This window comes from Rattus norvegicus, chromosome 4, assembly GCF_021556685.1.
Source record: "Rattus norvegicus strain SHRSP/BbbUtx chromosome 4, alternate assembly SHRSP_T2T, whole genome shotgun sequence".
In the NCBI taxonomy this organism is placed as follows: domain Eukaryota; kingdom Metazoa; phylum Chordata; class Mammalia; order Rodentia; family Muridae; genus Rattus; species Rattus norvegicus.
Genome location: NC_141537.1, coordinates 89,129,287 through 89,148,908, shown reverse-complemented (window position 1 = coordinate 89,148,908; position 19,622 = coordinate 89,129,287). Strand labels below are relative to the sequence as shown.

Here is a 19,622-nt window from a genome sequence, read left to right as displayed (position 1 = left end):
ATAGCATTTTCAGCAAATGGTGCTGGTTCAACTGGAGGTCAACATGTAGAAGAATGCAGATTGATCCATGCTTATCACCCTGTACAAAGCTTAAGTCCAAGTGGATCAAGGACCTCCACATCAAACCTGATACACTCAAACTCATAGAAGAAAAACTAGGGAAGCATCTGGAACACTTGGGCACTGGAAAACATTTCCTGAACAAAACACCAATGGCTTATGCTCTAAGATCAAGAATCAACAAATGGGACCTCATAAAACTGCAAAGCTTCTGTAAGGCAAAGGACACTGTGGTTAGGACAAATCGGCAACCAACAGATTGGGAAAAGATCTTTACCAATCCTACAACAGATAGAGGCCTTATATCCAAAATATACAAAGAACTCAAGAAGTTAGACCGCAGGGAAACAAATAACCCTATTAAAAATGGGGTTCAGAGCTAAACAAAGAATTCACAGCTGAGGAATGCCGAATGGCTGAGAAACACCTAAAGAAATGTTCAACATCTTAAGTCATAAGGGAAATGCAAATCAATACAACCCTGAGATTTCACCTCACACCAGTGAGAATGGCTAAGATCAAAAACTCAGGTGACAGCAGATGCTGGCGAGGATGTGGAGAAAGAGGAACACTCCTCCATTGTTGGTGGGATTGCAGACTCGTACAACCATTCTGGAAATCAGTCTGGAGGTTCCTCAGAAAATTGGACATTGAACTGCCTGAGGATCCAGCTATACCTCTCTTGGGCATATACCCAAAAGCTGCCCCAACATATAAAAAAGACACGTGCTCCACTATGTTCATCGCAGCCTTATTTATAATAGCCAGAAGCTGGAAAGAACCCAGATGCCCTTCAACAGAGGAATGGATACAGAAAATGTGGTACATCTACACAATGGAATATTACTCAGCTATCAAAAACAACGGCTTTATGAAATTCGTAGGCAAATGGTTGGAACTGGAAAATACCATCCTGAGTGAGCTAACCCAATCACAGAAAGACATACATGGTATGCACTCACTGATAAGTGGCTATTAGCCCAAATGCTTGAATTACCCTAGATGCCTAGAACAAATGAAACTCAAGACGGATGATCAAAATGTGAATGCTTCACTCCTTCTTTAAAAGGGGAACAAGAATACCCTTGGCAGGGAAGAGAGAGGCAAAGATTAAAACAGAGACTGAAGGAACACCCATTCAGCGCCTGCCCCACATGTGGCCCATACATATACAGCCACCCAATTAGACAAGATGGATGAAGCAAAGAAGTGCAGACTGACAGGAGCCGGATGTAGATCGCTCCTGAGAGATACAGCCAGAATACAGCAAATACAGAGGCGAATGCCAGCAGCAAACCACTGAACTGAGAATAGGACCCCCGTTGAAGGAATCAGAGAAAGAACTGGAAGAGCTTGAAGGGGCTCGAGACCCCATAGGTACAACAATGCCAAGCAACCAGAGCTTCCAGGGACTAAGCCACTACCTAAAGACTATACATGGACTGACCCTGGACTCTGACCCCATAGGTAGCAATGAATATCCTAGTAAGAGCACCAGTGGAAGGGGAAGCCCTGGGTCCTGGTAAGACTGAACCCCCAGTGAACTAGACTATGGGGGGGAGGATGGCAATGGGGGGAGGGTTGGGAGGGGAACACCCATAAGGAAGGGGAGGGGGAGGGGGATGTTTGCCCGGAAACCAAAGAATTATTATTACGTATTAAATAAATTTAAAAAAAAAGAAAAAAAAACAAACAAAAAAAAAAGAAGAAAAGAACAAATTAAGTCATCACTTTCTAAGGCTTGCCTATTCTTGTTCCCAAAGAGTGACCCAGTAGATATGGTTCATTTGGACAACTCTATGCAGATTGATAAGGAGTACAGGTACATTTGGTCCAACCAAATTGTGGTAAGACCCAACAGCAAATTTCCTGGCCTAGGATAGAAGGGACTTAGAGCTCTCATTTCAAATTCAAGCATGCTTATCTCAATGTCCTCCCAAGCCCCTGCCTGGGTCACACTGGCCCCTGATTCTGTGGCAAAGAAAAGGAAAAAAACAGTATAGCTCAAGATTCAAGTCAATATGTCCTTAAGGACAGCAAAGGGGTAAATAATTTCCAGCATGGGTTACTATTACTTATGATATAGAGATGTGAATGGTAAAGACAGCTAAGTTCATCTGTGCAAAGAACAGAGAGGATGTTCTGCCTAGAAGTCTTCAACCAGTATTTCCAGTACTATAGTTCTGACTAGGCTTCCTTAGCTGATGTCTAGGAGAGGCCGCAGACATGGGTTTGAGAGTGCTTTGCTCTGGGCATCTGGTGCTTATGTTTATCTACTTACTTGCATTCAAAACCAAAACACAGCTAGTTTAGGTCATCTTTCTTCACTATGAAACTATAAAATAACAACAAAAAATTAGTCTTCTTATCCTTTGAGAATTAAGAAAATCAAGAGTGTTTTTTATTGGGTTCCACCAGAAACCCTTAATAGATTTCAAGGTAGGACTAGAAAGAAAGAAAATGGTTTTCCTAGCCATAGGCTTTACACTAATATATCCTAGTTAAAATGGAGGAAATATATGCCTCTCTAATCTAAGATTATAGCTAAAAGATAAACATTTAAGGATTTTTGGCTGTGTGTTTGTGTGTGTGTGTGTGTGTGTGTGTGTGTGTGTGTGTGTGTGTGTGTGAGAGAGAGAGAGAGAGAGAGAGAGAGATGTGTGTGTGTTGCTGCCTTTTGTTATTTTCAGAGGTTATTCCTTTGTCAAGGTTATTTTAATAAACTATCAAAACTCTTGCTAAAATGCAAATGTTTTCTATAAGCAAAGGTAATCACAATATGTCTTAGTTAGGGTTTCTACTGCTGCAATGAAACAACATGACTGAAAAGGCAAATTGGGGGGAAGGGGTTTATTTATTACACTTACACAATGAATCCATTATTGAAAGAGAAACTCCAAGACAGCAAGAACCTAGAAGCAGAAGCTGATACAGAATCCATGGAACAATGCTGCTTACTGGCATGCTCATCGTGACTTGCTTACCCTGATTTGTTATAGAACCCAGGACCACCAGCCCAGGGGGCACCATCCACAATGGCTCTCCCTATCTGATTACTAATGAAGAAAGTGTCTTAAAGCCAGGTCTTATGAAGGCTATTCTCAATTGATATTCTTTCCTTCTATGTAACTCTAGCTCATATCAGGTTAACATAAAACTAGGCAGAATGCTATACTATTCTTTATATGTAGTTTAGATTCAACTTTGCTTTATTAAAGAGATTTTACACAGTGCTTCTCTTCCAAGCTGAGCAACTTCGATTTTTATGAGTTCAGCGGCACCTGCTTGCAAAAACCCAACCAACGTATCACAACTTGCTGATTGTTAAGTGTTCCTTTACAAAAGGATAGGGTCATTGTACCCCTACCTGAGTACTCAACCACTCCTTTCAGATAGCATGCAATTATGCCTTCATTGCACATGGTTCAGTGGTCTTGGGGCCAGGAAAAGGAGGCTCCACCTAGGCAGTTGTGCGAAAACCCTCATCAGTACTAGGAACAGACTTTCCAGTGTGGTTGATCTCAGGATGCTCTTGTGAATAACTCCATACCTGCGCTCTGCAAATAAACCTTACATGCTCACTGATCTTCCAGTAAAAAAAGTTCCAGGTAAAACCAGAACTTTGGTTTGTCACTGGAGCCTTTTTTTTTTAAATTAACTGGAGTATTTCTTATTTACATTTGGAGTGTTATTCCCTTTCCCGGTTTCCGGGCAAACATACCCCTAATCCCTCCCCCTCCCCTTCCTTATGGGTGTTCCCCTCCCCATCCTCCCCCCATTGCCGCCCTCCCCCCAACAGTCTAGTTCACTGGGGGTTCAGTCTTACCAGGACCCAGGGCTTCCCCTTCCACTGGTGCTCTTACTAGGATATTCATTGCTACCTATGAGGTCAGAGCCCAGGGTCAGTCCATGTATAGTCTTTGGGTAGTGGCTTAGTCCCTGGAAGCTCTGGTTGCTTGGCATTGTTGTACATATGGGGTCTCGAGCCCCTTCAAGCTCTTCCAGTTCTTGTCTGATTCCTTCAACGGGGGTCCTATTCTCAGTTCAGTGGTTTGCTGCTGGCATTCGCCCCTGTATTTGCTGTATTCTAGCTGTGTCTCTCAGGAGCGATCTACATCTGGTTCCTGTCGGCCTGCACTTCTTTGCTTCATCCATCTTGTCTAATTGGGTGGCTGTATATGTATGGGCCACATGTGGGGCAGGCTCTGAATGGGTGTTCCTTCTGTGTCTGTTTTAATCTCTCTATTCCCTGCCAAGGGTATTCTTGTTCCCTTTTTTTTTTGGAGCTGAGGACCGAACCCAGGGCCTTGCACTTGCTAGGCAAGCGCTCTACCACTGAGCTAAATCCCCAACCCTGATAATTTTTTTTAAAATGGAAAAAAGCTAGAAAGTTTAAATAAGTTATGTGTGTCTAAATAAGTTATTTAGGGTATGTGAAAGACAAGAGAGATAGGATACTGACTTAATGTATGTCTAATCAAGGTTTACTTAAAGTACTTGATTTCAGTTCAAGTTTTATCTAAATATTGCACAGTAATAAAAATAGCAGACCGGTGTAACTAACCAGTGTTCGATACCCATACTTTGTGTCTTACACTGATGTGGTCAAAGTAATTAAAGAGAGAATACTCCCCCCCCTTACCTTCCAAGCTCACCACAGTTCCAGTCATCTGTGGAGCATCTCTCAAAAGACTATGGCGAGCCACCTGTTCTTTTGTTCAGGGAGGCCATGGAAATACCACTACGTGAACTCTTACAGTGTCTACAAAAAAGAGAGTCAGCAAAGACAAAATATTTGCTTCACATTTCCAAATGAAACAATGGTCAAACAAGGCCTTTGACTTATCATCTCATAAGTAGACTAGCTGTCAAAAGAAAGACAAGAGGAACCAGGGTTTCCTCCCAAGTCCAATAAACACATAAGGACCAGATGTTAAACTGGCCTTGACATTAAAAAGAATATGGTTAATTTAACCCACCTACCTGATCTTCAACATGAAGCAAGAAAGTATAACCAGGATGAAAATGATGAGCATGTTTCTTTAACAATCCTCAGACATTATACTTTAATCATATGAGATGTTATTTGGAGAACTGTTTCTCATTAATGAGTCTTCTTAATAAAAAAAGAAAAGACTACCCAGATATAGATATGACCTTGGCTCAGTTCAACATTACAGTGCCTAATCTAAAGCTGAGAAAAAAGGAGACTATACTCTTAAATGCCAAGGCCAAATATAAAAATTATGTTTTTACCGGCTGTAAACACTTTCCAGAAGAGTGCTTTTAACAACTGTGATGTGTCCTTCTGCACCCTAACCACCCATGATCCACGACAAAAAAAGATGTGGTAGTCTGAATGAGAATGGCTACCATATGTCACACATTTGAATGCTTGCTTCCCTGTTGGTGTAATTATTTGTAAAAGATGGGAGATGTCGCCTTGTTGGAGAAGTTGTGTCATTGAGAATAGGTTTTGATGTTTGAAAAGCCCACACTAGCTTCTCTCTCTCTCTCTCTCTCTCTCTCTCTCTCTCTCTCTCTCTCTCTCTCTCCAATTGTCATGCTACCTACTGTGATAGTCATGGACTAAATTCTGACATGGGAAGCAAGCTCCCAATTAAATACTTTCGTTTAAAAGTTGCCCTGATCACAATGTCCCTTCACAGCAAAGGAAAAATAACTGAGACATCAAGACTGCTCAAAAATATGATGATGTTGATAATGAGGTTGGTTCTAGAAATAGAAGTAATAATTTAAATGCAAAAAAGTACAAATATACTATCAAAAGGGAATATAGTGACAATTTCAGCTTCCTGAGTAATCTGTTAAAAAAATAGCAAGCTGAGAAAAACTACAGGAAAGTCTTTAAGCTGGCATAGTTTTTGAATGTCATTGACTGGGTCTCTGTTCTTTCTGCTGCTAAAAATAATGATTGTGACTGTGTTAGAACTCGTTAAATTTGCATAATGTGAAATAAACTATATATAATGTGTTTTTTGCTTTGTATCTATGAATTCATACTTATGAATCTATGATTTCATACTTTCCTAGAAATAGTATTCCTAAAGAAATAATAGGGGCTGGAGTACTGGCTGATCTTCCAAAGGACCCAGGTTTGGTTCCCAGCATGGCCACTTAGCCATTTGTAACTCTAATTCCAAAGGATTCTATGCCCCCTTTTGGCCCCCTCTGACAATAGTCACACTTGTGGTACACATGTGCATATGCAGGCAAACATATATACATACATACACATACATAGGTGTGAAATACAAAATTATAAAAAATAACCAACGACCACTTAGAACCCTTCTTGGAAAAGTGGTTTTGTAAAATAGAAGAATATATAATAAGAAACAAGTCTCTTCCAAGTACAGTTGATATTTTGGGTAGAAAAAAATAATATGCAAATAGCTACATTCACTTCATATTAATGAAATAAAAAAACAACAACAACAAACGGAAGAACCATGCTAGTAGACATTTTGATCTCCTGAGAACCTGAACCTTCTTAGGGCACGGTGTCCTCCTTCCCGTGAGTGATGTCACCAGGAACTGCTCACAGCCTAGTGTAAATAAGTATCTGGGGAAGAAAATGTGGGTAGGGCAAGGGTCCAGGTATTCTTTCATCTGGAAAAGGCTGGAAAAGCCTTCTCTGGTTACTGTTTGAGTAGTTTTTATTTGTCTATTTATTTTAGGAAAACAAAGTGCAGTCCAACTCTTCCCTTGGGCCTCAAAAACAGGACCTTAAGGAACGCTGTCTGTCCTTGACAATGCATTTCCTTGCTGGCTTTCTTGCACTTTGAGCCCTGCAGGACTGGGCTCCCCTGCAGTTATTGGTTACTCTTCACAGACTGACAGACTTGTCTGGAACCTCTCAGAGGAAAGTTTCAGGTTGCTGGGGCTTGCCAAGCCCACTAAGCAGCGAGCAGAGCGAAGTGGGGTGGGGACAGAAGGAGGAGCGGGAGAAGCAGGAGGAGGATCAGGGGGAGGAGCAGCCTTTCACACTCCACTGCTCCTCCTCTGATTGGCTCTGGGTTTCAGCTGCTTCGCTGGAACAAAAGGTCAAAGTGGACTGCAGTGTAAATGTGGAGGCAGCCGATAAATATCCTTGCCTGCAGCTGGAGGTGGAGAGGCAGTGTCAGCTTCATCAGGTTGTGTGTTCCGCGGGCCCTGCACACAGGGCTTGCCTGGAAGACACTCGAGGATCCCGTGCAGATTCACACACGAGGATGGCTTGTGAAATCATGCCGCTGCGAAGGTAGTGTTCTCCGCTTATGCTGTTTGGTATTTTCTGGGCAGCGTACTTGGCCAGTGCTCGGCATCATTAGTAACAGGCTGCAAACCTTGCAGAACGTTCTGCGCTGTGCTTTTTCCTCAGACCAGATGGAAACATTTAAATAGTGCACTTCTCTTTCACTGACACTTTTGTGCAGTTGCTCGTGATTGTTGGGTTCAGTTATGTTTTCTTTTAATGGAAGTGTATTTAAGACAATACCTCTGCTACCCGAAGCAAAGCAAACTGAATGGGCTTCCCGGGTCTCCAGGCTGTTAGAGCACTTCAGAGGGCTCAGGAGATGGATCTGATTATCTGCTCTCTAGGCAAGGACTTTGTCTCTTCAAGTGCATTGTAGAAAACGGAATAAAGGTTAAGGACAATGGTTTTTCCTTGAATAATTCTAGGTAGATTCGTGACCCAAATGACGCTTGGGGAAAATAACAAAAAACAAAACAACAAAAGCAAAGACACCCCCCCCCCAAATGCTGTGTAAGAGTGATTGAGCACTGGGTTCTGGCATTGCTGCTGGGGACTGTGATGAAGGGGTCCCTGAGTCCTATCAAATAAAGAAGGGTAACTGTAAATAGCCCGGGCTGTTTGGAAGCACACTACTGGTGAAGTAGATAGGAGTGCTGTGTCCTGGTGTGTTAAAGCCAGTACAGAAATGACTGTGTCCTGTCCCCACAAAAAGTCTGAGCCACCCAAGGTCACAGTTCATAGTTTAAAAACTTACTTTGGCTAATCATATGGTCACATTTGAGCTGCAATTACAGTGACATCTGACTTCACATATATGTTTCATTTACATTTTTCTATGGAAAATGGTATTTTTAAAAAAATCAGGCAGTAATGACGATTTATTGAAAAAACTTAGGTAAGATGGATTTACTTAAAAAATAATCCCACGGATATTGTTTGTGTTTTAACGACAGAACTATGATGAAAAAATGTATTACTTATGATAAAGGGGCTCCTGCAGACTTTGATTTTGCTGTCCTGTCCTGTCCACTGAAATAGGAATGTGATAAGGTGTTCAGAGTACCCGATCAGAAAATTGATACTTCAGTGGGGAAGGAAGTGCTCTGTAGAGGAATCCATAATTCTATATTGATTTGGTGAAAAAGTCACCCACAAAACTAATGTGCGCTTTCTGGAGTTTTAATATCTGATTTTAAGGTCGGGAACTTACATCCTTACAATGTCAGTCCTGAAGAGTTCTAAGCAGGTTGTGCTTTAGATAAAAAGTGTTGGCCATTACCAAGCCCCGTTGTAGCTGCCTGATTATAGAAAACCTGCTAATACAGAGCAAAAACGACCATGTGACTTCCTGAAAATGATTGTACATTGTCGGTTGCTGTAGTGAACCTACGAATATCTCAATGTGCATTCAAGAATGCTGAGTCATGACTTTTGTCTCCCTGATCTTTCGTGCACTCAATGTCCACCCCCCAAGCTCGAGGGGAGGGAGTGATTGATTCCCTGGCGATCTTCACTGGGAGCTTATTTCTGCTTTTGATTATAAACTTCCAGAAAACAGTGGCCAGGTGTATGATGAGGCTTCCTGCACAGAGGTCCCTTGTGAGCCTAAGTATTTATGCCAACTCCCTCATGCTCCTGCAGTGTTTCGTCAGCTCTCGGGCCAATGCTGTTCTCTATGTTTGTTACAGAAATGAAACCCATTGCTGAGGATCCCATCCTCAATCTACCCAAAGAAGAGAGTTTATAGACACAGGCAGGGTTTCAGAGTGCTTGAAACTGAATTGAAATAAATGGGTAAAATATTAGCTTTAAACAAGTTAAGCAATTCATGCTGAATATTACATTGAAAATAGTGGTGTAAATTCTAGTTAATGATTATAGCTTGTAGAAATCTATTGACAGCTGGTCTGTGTAGCGATCTAACACTATGCTGCCTAACATTGGCACATAGCATATTAAATATCATGGCCTTATGGGAGGTATTCTTTTCAGTTTTGACTGTTCAAACAAAACTTACTGTTTAATGTTTTCTCCTTGAGCAAACCCTACTACCCTACCAGTGAGGTGATTAAGATACAAGTTCTACTGTCCCACACTAGTGAAGATGCAGAAGCATCACCAGGCGGTTGCAATGTCATGCGGTAAATTCTGTAATACACAGCAAGATTAGAGTAATAACAGATGCGCCTGGATGAATACGTTTTACCCTGTGTTTTATTCAACCTCATCTACGTGTCTGATGTTATTAGAGGGTACACATGTACTGTAATGTCTACCTAACTTATAATTTTCATAGATGACTTTCTAGCCTTCCTTTCCATACCTTCCAAAGTCGTAGAAGACATTTTTATACTACTTATTAATAACTGGGATGAGAATGCATACCAAATTAAAAAGTGAGAATGATTTAAAGCACCTTTCCACTCTTCTGTTTTCTGTGGAGTTTCCAGCATAGCCTTGACTCAGACATGCATGGGTTCCAGTGAGACCTTTGCAAAGACTGAGTGTTCAAATTTTGTCCCTAGGTAAAGTTCTCATTTCTTACAACTTATTTCTTATTTCAACTGACTTAAATTAAAAATGGAGTCTTGTTAAGCCCTAAACAAATTTAATCAAATAGTCTCACATTTTTATTTTTTTTAAAGATTTTTATTTATATTTTAATTGTGTAGGGACAGAGGTCTGCATGTACCTTTGGAGGTCAAAAAAAAAAAAAATCGGATCCCCTGGGGCTGGAGTTACACGTGATTAGGAGCTGATAACTGAACTTCAATCCTCTGCAACCTCTTCTAAAATATTTACATCATTCATGATAAAACAATGCACTTTATGGTCTTCCCTATCTGTAAGGGTCCCTGGCATAAATAATACGAGGGTACTAATTAAAATGCAGAACCCTGTTTCCATTTCTTTTTTTTTTTTTTGCTTTTTTCCGGAGCTGGGGACCGAACCCAGGGCCTTGCGCTTCCTAGGCAAGCGCTCTACCACTGAGCTAAATCCCCAACCCCCAGAACCCTGTTAAGAATTGAAAAGAAAGTGAGATTTTTTTTTCACCGTCAGTAACTAATGTGGTTGCATTTTTATCAGATCCCAGGTCAGCCAACAGCTCAGCTCTCTGAGTGATTCACCTTCTTTTGGTGTTGCTTTCCCTACAGTAAGTAGGTATAGATCTCTGCCAATGTAGTTCCTGAAAGACACACTGTAGCAGGCCCAGATACAAAGGGTTTATCTAGACCTTGACAAACTCAGTTTTCATAGTAGTACCTGATTTGCTAGATTAACTTCCCAGTAGCCCGTAAGTCAGTTTATCTCCACGAAGGGTGATGTGGAAGACCATGAAAGGTAGGGATTTGCTTCCTCTTTTAAATGTACAGGCATCTTCATGCTTGGGTAAGCATAGAGTGTGGGTCTTGTTGGTTTACTGAGAAGCAGATGTTCATGATGTCTATGGAAGTCTCGTTTTCATCCCTTCATCCAGAACATCACAATAGCTAGTGTATGCTCATGAATATTAGTTTTCCGATAGTGAAACCCGAAAGAAATCCACGTTTCAGTGAACTTCAAGGAAGACTTAAAGCAACATAATTAATTAGCATGTACCAATGATTCAACATTTAAAATTTTGCCGAAACTTCCTATCAGTGGAATATATGTTGGTCTTACGAGTACACTTCAGCAAGCACATCAACATTGACAGTGGGATGACGCTTGAGTTCACTGGTAAAAATCTAAGTCACATGGAGCCTGCTCCCGGGCTACTGTGTGATGTTAGAGAGCCCCCTGCTGCTTGTGGAGGTGATGGGTGATGCCTAACTTGACTGGCATGCACGCCCTGCCTGCCAGCAGATTTTAAGGAGTTAAAAGCTACCTCACATCAGACCTGGGTGGGTTGTATGTCTGAATTTATTCTTTATTGATGATATAGCCTGTGTTTAATAGTAACAAATCTGAAAGAAGAACAGGCCTATTCTCACTATGTGGTAACTTCCTTACCCATAGAGAAGACATGTTTGCCAACTGCTCATGTAGAGAAGGTAATTTGGCCAGACAGAGTGGTACATCTCTTTAATCCCAACCCTTGGGAGGTAGAGACAGGAGGGTCTCTGTGAGTTCAAGGCCACCCTGCTCTGCAAAGTGAGCTCCAGGGCACACAGAGATAATAGATCTTTTGACCCTTTCTCAAAAAACAACACCTAAAGCCAGGATGTGTTGTGTCAAGGCACGTTGAGAAGGTGGAGATATTCAGCATTTAGTGCTTGGGGTTGAGCAAGTGTGAGGGCCTGAGTTAGGAACCTCAGCACTTGTGTTTAAAGCAAGGCATGGCTGTGCGTGTGGGTAACCCAAGCACTGGGTGACAAAGAATGGCAAATTCTGAGACCCAGCTTAACTGAAAACAACCACCTATAGGACCAGTGAGAAACTCTGTCTCAAAGCAAGAAGGCAGAGAGCACTGTTGCTTTCTAATGACACCTGGTGTGCCATATTACTACAACTTCTGCAGTCATGCACACCCTCACACTCAGCCTCTCTTTCTCTATTTCTCTCTGTCTCTCCTTTCTCTCTATCTCTTCTCTCCTCTCTGTCTCTGTCTCTCTCTCTCTCTCTCTCTCTCTCTCTCTCTCTCTCACACACACACACACACACACGTGTGTGCAAATAACATCAAACTAAATTCCTTGGAACACAAAACCTTTTCACCTGCTTCATTCCTGTGTACATATATTTTGCATGTGGCAGTGAGAATCAACTGACAATAGTCTGTATTACATGGAAACTTCTTAATGAACAACTAGTCTTCCCTTAAGAAGAACTAGGAAAAAAAATTAAAGGAACTAAAAATAACTTTCAGTCAAATTTATCGAAATAACACTTGCATATCACACATTTCACCCATCTAAAGCATGTGATCCAATAGCTTTCAGCAATTCGCAGAACTGTGCATCAGCTGTAGACATTTCATCACCTAGAAAGGGAAGCACTGTTTACCTTTCAGCCTCAGCTCCCTGCTAAGTCCCCTCTCATACCCTGTTTCTGAGGACCTCTCTTCTCTGATGCATAAACAGAATGGTATGCTGGCATCACGTGTAGCATCATCTTATTGACTTCTTTCCCTTCGATGTTTTCAAACTTCATCCACATTATGTATAGCAAGTACTAGCTCTTAGCTCCTTTTTTATGACTGAATATTATTCTGATTCATAGATATATCAAAATTTGACAATCTGTTCTATAGTTCATGGATCTTTCCTTCTTTTTTTCTTAATGTTTACAGCTTCATATATTTGCATAATGAATTTTACTTATATGCAGAAGTAGGTTTGAAGAATTCTAGGGGAAAAAGGTCTCTACTTGAGTGCCAAAGGAATCCTTAGGGGTTTTCTAAATCTCTTTTATTTCCCATGTGGCTAAACTCAAACTAGGGAAACAAAATAGTTGCCTAGTCAAGGACATAAAAACACATGCAAAATCGTTACCCAGATATGTAAATAAAAATCATTTCTATACAGAACTGATGATCATGGTGTGTGAGGGATTAACAGCAGAGTTGAGGGGGAAGACATTGTTACCCCAAAGACAAAACCCACTAAGTTATGAAGGGAAGCGACCTGCTTACCCTGTTCTCAGAAGCTTGGAGGTGTGTGACATACACACTCTGCTAGTAATTCTGTGGCCATAGATGACTCCCTGTGCCATGCTCACTAATCGCTTGACCTGAAGACCATAGGCAATATTAGTGGAAACATCAGAACATTGTTCTCCACATGGGGTTTCCATTACAAAGGATAGAAATATTCTTATACCCAAATATTGCAAATAATATATTCAGTTAATTGTTATGTGCATATATAGTACAAGGAAAAACATTTGAAAGGTTACCTCTGTTAGAATACGTCAATATTTTCCTTAAGCACTTTTGAGCTCAGTTCCTGTAACTATTATAACTGTCAATTTAGGAAAAACAAAAGCACTATTTTCCATGCTTATCAAAATTCGATGTTCTCTTCTAGTTCTTTCTATGAGTGAGCTTGTTCTATAGCCAGCCGTCTGGAATTATTTCTCTCCTATTGTGTTCTAACATGAAGAAGACTTGTTCAAAAGAGCTAATTGGTGTGAGGGAGTACTTAGATTCTCTCACTCCTAGTCCAGGAGCGCAGTTTTATGTTGGGAGAAACTCTTCATCAGCAGCATGAATGATCAGCTACGCACCAGGGCACTCGTAGGAGCTGGGTTGCGTTTGGACTTCATTCTCTTCAATAAACACACCAAAATGGGACCCCAAATTCCAAATTGTATGAAGTGTTTTTAGAATACACAACCCGGTAGGGGTTCACTGGAGGAGACTGCAGCATTCATTGTATGCATAAAGATGGCAGATGAACTTATTGGGGTCAAAGTATACATTCATACACTTTTCATACACTTTAAAAGCTCTGAATGACTCTCTTGAGTTATGAGGGTTTTTTTTAAGGCTTCACGTTTAATATTCCTTCTAAATCCCACATCATCACCTTGAGACTGCACTCTAAAACCAGTTTGGTTTCCTTCATCGACAACAGATTTATAATTATTAACAAACCAACGAATACTGTATCCCAGGAAGAAAAGCAACCATTCCTCGTCATGTTTTAAGATCAAATCCATTATAATCTTACACGAATCCTCTCAAACACAAGTTGTTTAGGCTCAGCTTGAAAAGGATGTGTTAGTGGGGAGAGTGGGCCTTGGGGAGAGTGGGCCTAGTTAACTGTAGTTAAAAAGGTAAGTGGAAGCCTTAGAGGGCTTTAAGCTTTAGAGGGTTTTAAGTTAGAGCACCTATGCAATTAAATAGGAGTAGAAAGTGGCAGAGGTTGAGAGTTGAGCAGAACTAAAGCTCCTAAGACCTGGGCTTCGGAAAGCATAAAACAGAAATTAAGAATAAAACTCAGAAAACAACTTTACCAAGAACTAACATGAAGGGCCGGATAGACTTGGTCACCTCATATGGAATGAATGGAGCTAAAGCAAAGAGCAGCTTTGCAAAGGAAGTGAGCAAAATGGGGGTGCAACAGAGTTCCTGCACTATCAAAATGAGCCCTGAAACCAATTTAGGAACCAGACTATGGCCAGAACGCACTGCTCACACCCTCACACACTGCACAGACCACTCACACCCTCACACACTGCACAGACCACTCACACCCTCACACACTGCACAGGCCACTCACACCCTCACACACTGCACAGACCACTCACACCCTCACACACTGCACAGACCACTCACACCCTCACACACTGCACAGACCACTCACCCTCACACACTGAGCAGACCACTCACACCCTCACACACTGCACAGACCACTCACACCCTCACACACTGCACAGGCCACTCACACCCTCACACACTGCACAGACCACTCACACCCTCACACACTGCACAGACCACTCACACCCTCACACACTGCACAGACCACTCACACCCTCACACACTGCGCAGACCACTCACACCCTCACACACTGAGCAGACCACTCACACCCTCACACACTGCACAGACCACTCACACCCTCACACACTGCACAGGCCACTCACACCCTCACACACTGCACAGACCACTCACACCCTCACACACTGCACAGACCACTCACACCCTCACACACTGCACAGACCACTCACCCTCACACACTGAGCAGACCACTCACACCCTCACACACTGCACAGACCACTCACACCCTCACACACTGCACAGACCACTCACACCCTCACACACTGAGCAGACCACTCACACCCTCACACACTGAGCAGACCACTCACACCCTCACACACTGAGCAGACCACTCACACCCTCACACACTGCACAGACCACTCACACCCTCACACACTGCGCAGACCACTCACACCCTCACACACTGAGCAGACCACTCACACCCTCACACACTGCGCAGACCACTCACACCCTCACACACTGAGCAGACCACTCACACCCTCACACACTGAGCAGTCCACTCACACCCTCACACACTGAGCAGACCACTCACACCCTCACACACTGAGCAGACCACTCACACCCTCACACACTGAGCAGTCCACTCACACCCTCACACACTGCGCAGACCACTCACACCCTCACACACTGCGCAGACCACTCACACCCTCACACACTGCACAGACCACTCACACCCTCACACACTGCACAGACCACTCACACCCTCACACACTGCACAGACCACTCACCCTCACACACTGAGCAGACCACTCACACCCTCACACACTGCGCAGACCACTCACACCCTCACACACTGCACAGACCACTCACACCCCCATACACTGAGCAGACCACTCACACCCTCACGCAGTGCACTCACACACTGTGGTGTTTTTCTAAGTGACTTCTATTCACTTTCATCTCTTTACTTAACAGATATTCAGGTGCCCATCTCCCATGGGTGTCTGGTGCCACTGCTGCTTACTGCGCGCTGCTTCCGGTCAGCACTTTGTTGCTTCCCTTTGCTTCCGGTGGCCTCCGAAGCCCATTATCTTGCCACCATGTGAATAGTTCTCCTTCTATCCACCCTATTTCCCCCTCTAATGCCTATGTGGACATTGGAATTCAGCGTGGCTTGCTTCAAAAGTCCCACCAAACCTGCCAGGCAGCACAGTGCTACAGAGACCAAGGGTTAGAAACAGACGGGACAGACAGACAGCATCTGAGCTTTCACAGCGTATTGGCCTTCCTTGGATGTGTTTATATCATTTGACACTGATTGATTTGAGTCTGATCATCAATACTTTTCTCTGAGGATGTCTGAGGAGTGAAGGAGACAATGTGTATAAACTCTTGGAACAAAAGCCTGGCGGGCAATGAGCTTTCAGTCAGCAGTAGTTGTTTAAACTTGCCTGGATTTTGAGGGGTTTGCATGATATCTTAGGAGCCTTGTATCTTTGGCACTTGTCAGTGCTTCTAGCAAACAGTAGTCTTTCAACGTGAGTGACTGTGCAGGTCAGTGCAGAGCTCACACTCATTCCCCTGTGCTGCGCACCACTTAAACCTAGTACAGAATCACAGCAGTGCTTCAAGTTACCTGGGCGGTCCTCCCCAGGAGGAAGGAGCAGTGGAGGGGTGAGGGAGGAGGGGGAATGGCAGTGAGAGAATGATTGGCAGTGCCTTCTGCATACCTTTCATCATCTTTCCATGCAGATTTTACCATTTGGGAGATGATATACCTATTAAAACTCTGTTAACAAAGCACTGAAGTTTTGTACTAATAGCAAATGTTGGAAGAACCTTGTTACTCTTTCTGTCTTCTCTCTGGAAATATCTACCTACTGTTGTTTTTCAGTGACTAGAGTTGAATATATTTTAACTTAATAACTAATATTCCAAAAAATATTTGTTTAATAACTAGGCTCAGCTGTTGATGGTTAAGCTGCTGCAGGTTTTGCACTCTAACTGGCTGCCTCGCTGAGGGGCCCTGGGTATTGTTATTGAGGAAGAACAGTAGCCATCACATCCCTAGGCAAGGCCTCAATGGCTCACAAGATCTTCTAGCTGCATTGAAAAACTCTTTGAAATAAACTAAGACTTTCTTTCTTTCTTTCTTTTTTTATTAACTTGAGTATTTCTTATATACATTTCGAGTGTTATTCCCTTTCCCGGTTTCCGGGCAAACATCCCCCTCCCCACTCCCCTTCCTTATGGGTGTTCCCCTCCCAACCCTCCCCCCATTGCCGCCCTCCCCCTCCCCTTCTCTATGGGTGTTCCCCTCCCCATCCTCCCCCCATTACCTCCCTCCCCCCAACAATCACCTTCACTGGGGGTTCAGTCTTACCAGGACCCAGGGCTTCCCCTTCCACTGGTGCTCTTACTAGGATATTCATTGCTACCTATGAGGTCAGAGCCCAGGGTCAGTCCATGTATAGTCTTTAGGTAGTGGCTTAGTCCCTGGAAGCTCTGGTTGCTTGGCATTGTTGTTCATATGGGGTCTCGAGCCCCTTCAAGATCTTCCAGTTCTTTCTCTGATTCCTTCAACGGGGGTCCTATTCTCAGTTCAGTGGTTTGCTGCTGGCATTCGCCTCTGTATTTGCTGTATTCTGGCTCCTGAGAGACACAGCCAGAAGACTTTCTTTAAGTTCCAAACAACCTTTGGATTTTTCAGTCAAGTGAAATTGTTTCCTTTTCCTGTTCTCAAGCCAGAACAAACACTGGTGAGGCCATATTCAAACATCACCTTGCCTGAATATACCCTCTTCTGTGTTCTCCACACAGCACAGAGTAGTGTTTACATTGCAGGTGTGATGACACAGCTCCCGCCTCTAATTGTGCAGCGGGAGAAAAGGCACTGTTGTCTTTTTTTCCTTAAGTAAGGATGGAAGGAAATAAGACTGTAGTCAAATCCCACTAACTTTTGCAAAAAAAAAAAAAAAAGGACGAGATCATTTAAAGTAGTCAGCCTATAGTTTCCTACGAATGTTCTAATTGTCTAAACTAATCTCACAAATGATAAACAGTGTACATCTTAAAAATATTTAACAAAAGCTTTGTTTGAACAGTTGGCCAAATCTACATGCTGTTCCCATTCATCAACCATTTACTGGGCACATAAGGTATACTAGGCACCTGGCTAGGTGCTGGGGCACTCAGATAAAGACACATCCCTGTTGGGAGACAAACTTGAGAACCGACTTACACCACTGTGAACTGCTGTGAAGCTGCGAGCAGTGTCTGGGAACCTGGAGCTGAAGAAGCGGCTCCCTTCCAGGGTCCTGGCAAAGCCTCCCCAGATTGGATGGCCCTTGAGATAAGACTCAAAACTTTCACTAAGCAGAGAGAGGTGTGGGGTGGGAAGGAGGAACAATGTGTGCGAAAGGAGAAGGTTACAAAGTCCTGTGACAGAAGTCTTGTTCCAGAAGCAGGGAGGGCTGAAGTGGGAGGGATTCGATGCGCCAGGCTTCATCAGCTTTTGGATTTTACCCCAAGGCAGAGGGGAAGCAGAAAAGGCTGAGGGTGAATTAGCGTGGACAGCAGGGACTGGGAGTGCCACTATGGAAGAGTGTTGTGGTGAGACTGAAATAGCCAGAAGCAAGAGACATGGACAGGCTTTCAGAGGAAGGGTGCATGCATGAACAAAGTGCCTGAACAAAGAGAAGGGAAAAATAAACTTTAAAAAGAACATTTGGCTTCTTAATGCAATCTAAAGACTGTGCCAAGAGTGAGAGGTCCTGTTGTGGCTTTTAAAGAAATCTCAGTGCAAACTCCTGGGAAAAAACAGTGTCAACCCAGTTAGCAGATGGTTGTGGTTTACTTTTCACCTTCTGACTGGAGGGAGAGATGTAAGGAAATGGAAAAGACATTCCTACCTCCCCACACCTGCATAAGAGTTCCACTCCCTTCTTGTCACACGCAGCTACCCTCAACCTGCTCGATTTCTTAGAGAATGCAAGCTGTTAAACAGACAACCAGAGCTGAACAGAGTGTGTGGGAATAGAATAGAACTGGAATAGAATGAGACAGTTCTTAGTTCCTTATAGAAGTAATAAATAGTTCTTCAATTTTTTTAATACAACATGTTCCATTGACCAAGCTGCCCTCAAACTTCTCATGCAGAAAAGTCTTGAACTGTTGATCCTGACTACATTGTCCTGAGTAATGGAATTGTAGGCATGTGCTGTCTGTCACACCCGGCTTTATTCGAGGTCTGGGAGCTGAACCCCAAGCTTTGTACATGCTAGGCAAGCACTCTACCAACTGAGCCACATTTCTAGCTTGATTGCCGAAGACAGTACAAGTTATATAGAATGTTGCAGTCGTCGAGTAAGGAGTTCGTAAGAAGCAAGCAGAAGGGCCTCCTTCACAGGCTTCTGAGTTATGCTCCTAACAGTCTTGCATGCAGTCAAGAGAGGCTACAAGAGACTTGGAGCCATCCTGTCTGTCCCGATGGCCTTCCAGAACTATGTCATTATGTCTACCACTGGGTATATTTGAACCAGCCTTCTACACTTCTCTTCTTGCTCCATACATAGTCAACAAATGCTGTTTTAGTTTTTGGCTCAGGATGGTTCTGGCTGAGGTGCTGACAAGGAAGATGACTTCCTTTATGAGCAGATCTTAATTCAGGAACCTTCCCTTAGTATGCACACTGCAGGAAAACTTTACACACCATGTTTCCAAGTGTTTTCATGTCACATAGACCTAAGGGACTGCAGCATTTCAGAGGTCTGCTTCTACACTCTCAGCCATAACCTGTTGGCATCATACAGCCAGCTAACAGGTTAAGATGTTCATTTTGCATTCTTCTATTTTATATTTGTACAACTATTTTACAGCTC

General features: G+C 42.9%; 1 protein-coding gene across 6 annotated transcripts in view; it reads left to right on the top strand.

Annotated features, from left to right (window-relative positions):
• The first annotated feature begins 7,140 nt into the window (after positions 1 to 7,140).
• The window catches only part of Fam13a (family with sequence similarity 13, member A), a 92,291-nt gene continuing 79,809 nt past the window's right edge, over positions 7,141 to 19,622 (top strand). For 5 of the 6 annotated variants that reach the window (XM_087658130.1, XM_087658128.1, XM_087658127.1 and 2 more), the window contains exon 1: positions 7,193 to 7,324. In XM_087658130.1, the coding sequence (XP_087514256.1) occupies positions 7,296 to 7,324 (29 nt within the window). In that variant the 5' untranslated portion in view covers positions 7,193 to 7,295. 6 annotated transcript variants of the gene reach the window in all.